The sequence below is a fragment of the Parus major genome, chromosome 12 (assembly GCF_001522545.3).
Source record: "Parus major isolate Abel chromosome 12, Parus_major1.1, whole genome shotgun sequence".
Taxonomy (NCBI): Eukaryota; Metazoa; Chordata; class Aves; order Passeriformes; family Paridae; genus Parus; species Parus major.
In genome coordinates this window covers 19,212,395-19,213,892 of record NC_031781.1, presented here as the reverse complement: position 1 = coordinate 19,213,892, position 1,498 = coordinate 19,212,395, and the positions used below count along the sequence as shown (strand labels likewise).

The 1,498-nt window shown below is 53.8% G+C and overlaps 1 protein-coding gene across 1 annotated transcript in view; it reads right to left on the bottom strand.

Moving 5' to 3' along the window:
* Positions 1 to 359, bottom strand: part of BHLHE40 (basic helix-loop-helix family member e40) — a 6,351-nt gene extending 5,992 nt beyond the window's left edge. Inside the window, exon 1 of the mRNA XM_015640503.1 lies at positions 351 to 359. Coding sequence (XP_015495989.1) covers positions 351 to 359 — 9 coding nt within the window. The remainder of the gene's footprint in view (positions 1 to 350) is intronic.
* Positions 360 to 1,498: the final 1,139 nt, after the last annotated feature.

Here is a 1,498-nt window from a genome sequence, read left to right as displayed (position 1 = left end):
TGCTGAGTCCCAAGATAGGCAAGAAAAAATAAATTTTAAAAATCACCCCCAAAGCACCGCAGACACAAACACAGACCCAGAGAAAGCTGCAGCCACAGAAGTTTGGAAATGTGGGAGAAAAAACAAAATAAGTGAGAGTTGCTAAAATGTAGCTCTGGGAAAATGGGGGTGCTGCAGGGAAGTTTTGGGGTGGCAGGACCCCATCCCTGGGGGTGTCCAAGGCCAGGCTAGCCAGGGTTTAGAGCAACATGCTCCAGTGAAGTGTCCCTGCCCATTAGTGCAAGGTGTCCCTATCCTGTCCCCTGTCCCAGAGGGTGGAACTAGATAATCACTTTAATGTCCCTTCTGACCCAAACCATTCTGTGATCCTACGATCAGCAGGAAATTCTTCCCTGAGAGGGTGGGGAGGCCCTGGCACAGATTCCCAGAGAACCTGTGGTTGCCCCATTCCTGGAAGTGTTGCGTGGACGAACCTGGTCTAGTGGAAGGTGTCCCTGTGCATGGCAGGGGCTGGAATGATGATAACTTTAAAGTCCCCTCCAACCCAGAGCATTCCATGCCATGCCAAGCCCGTGCCAGCTCGTGGACGCCAGCAGTTGCACAATGCTGAGCCATGAGAATGGTTTGTGTGAACCTGCCAAGGCAGAGCTCTCCTGAAGGGCCGTGGTCACTTCCCTGCTGAGTGCTGAGCAAGTAGAGGCAGGCTCAGCTGATAAAAGGTGCATTTACTGAGATAAGGAAACACCAGAGCTCCAGCACTGAGCTGCTGCTATTGCCTGCAGAGTCCTGGCTGCTCCACCCTGGGAGGAATCCAAGGGCAGGAGGTGTGACATGAGAGCACAGGGAGTTTTTAAATGGGCCATGGGGACAGGCTGTTTAAGGTTTACCCCCATCCAAAGGTGTCTGTTGTTACCAGGAAGAACCCCAAGGGAAGTCGGAGCCTCAGAAAGATACTAGCCATAAATGTAAGGTCTATAAACCCCCAAAATCTCCTCTACAGCACTTCCTCCCAGCAGCACTTCCAGTGTGAACACCACGGCGCTGTATCAGCGACATGGGACTCCCACAAAACAGATCTTTGGGCTGCCCCACTCAACGTCGTCTTCTCAGTGTTTGACATCCGAGCCCACAAACCTGGTGATTATGGGCAGGATCAAGGAATCCCGGAATGGTTTGGGACCTTAAAGACACCTGAGTCCAACCCCCTGCCAGGACCTGTCCTTTGCCCTTGAGGGTCTGTGTGCTGCCCCAGCCCTGTGCACAGTGCGGGAGGGGACCTGGGAGCGTGGAGCTCCGAGTGCCACAGAATCACAGCTCCGACTGTCACCTCTCACAGCAGAGCTGCTCTTTCCTGCAGGCACTGAACAAATTCAGCAATAACCATCAGAAGACATGGGGGTGATGTGTTTGTCCCCTGCTGCAGCTCAGGGGACCGTAAGCAGCCCCAGTAACGAGCCCCGGAGCAGACGGTTTGTTCCCTCTGTGCCCCCAAGACCCA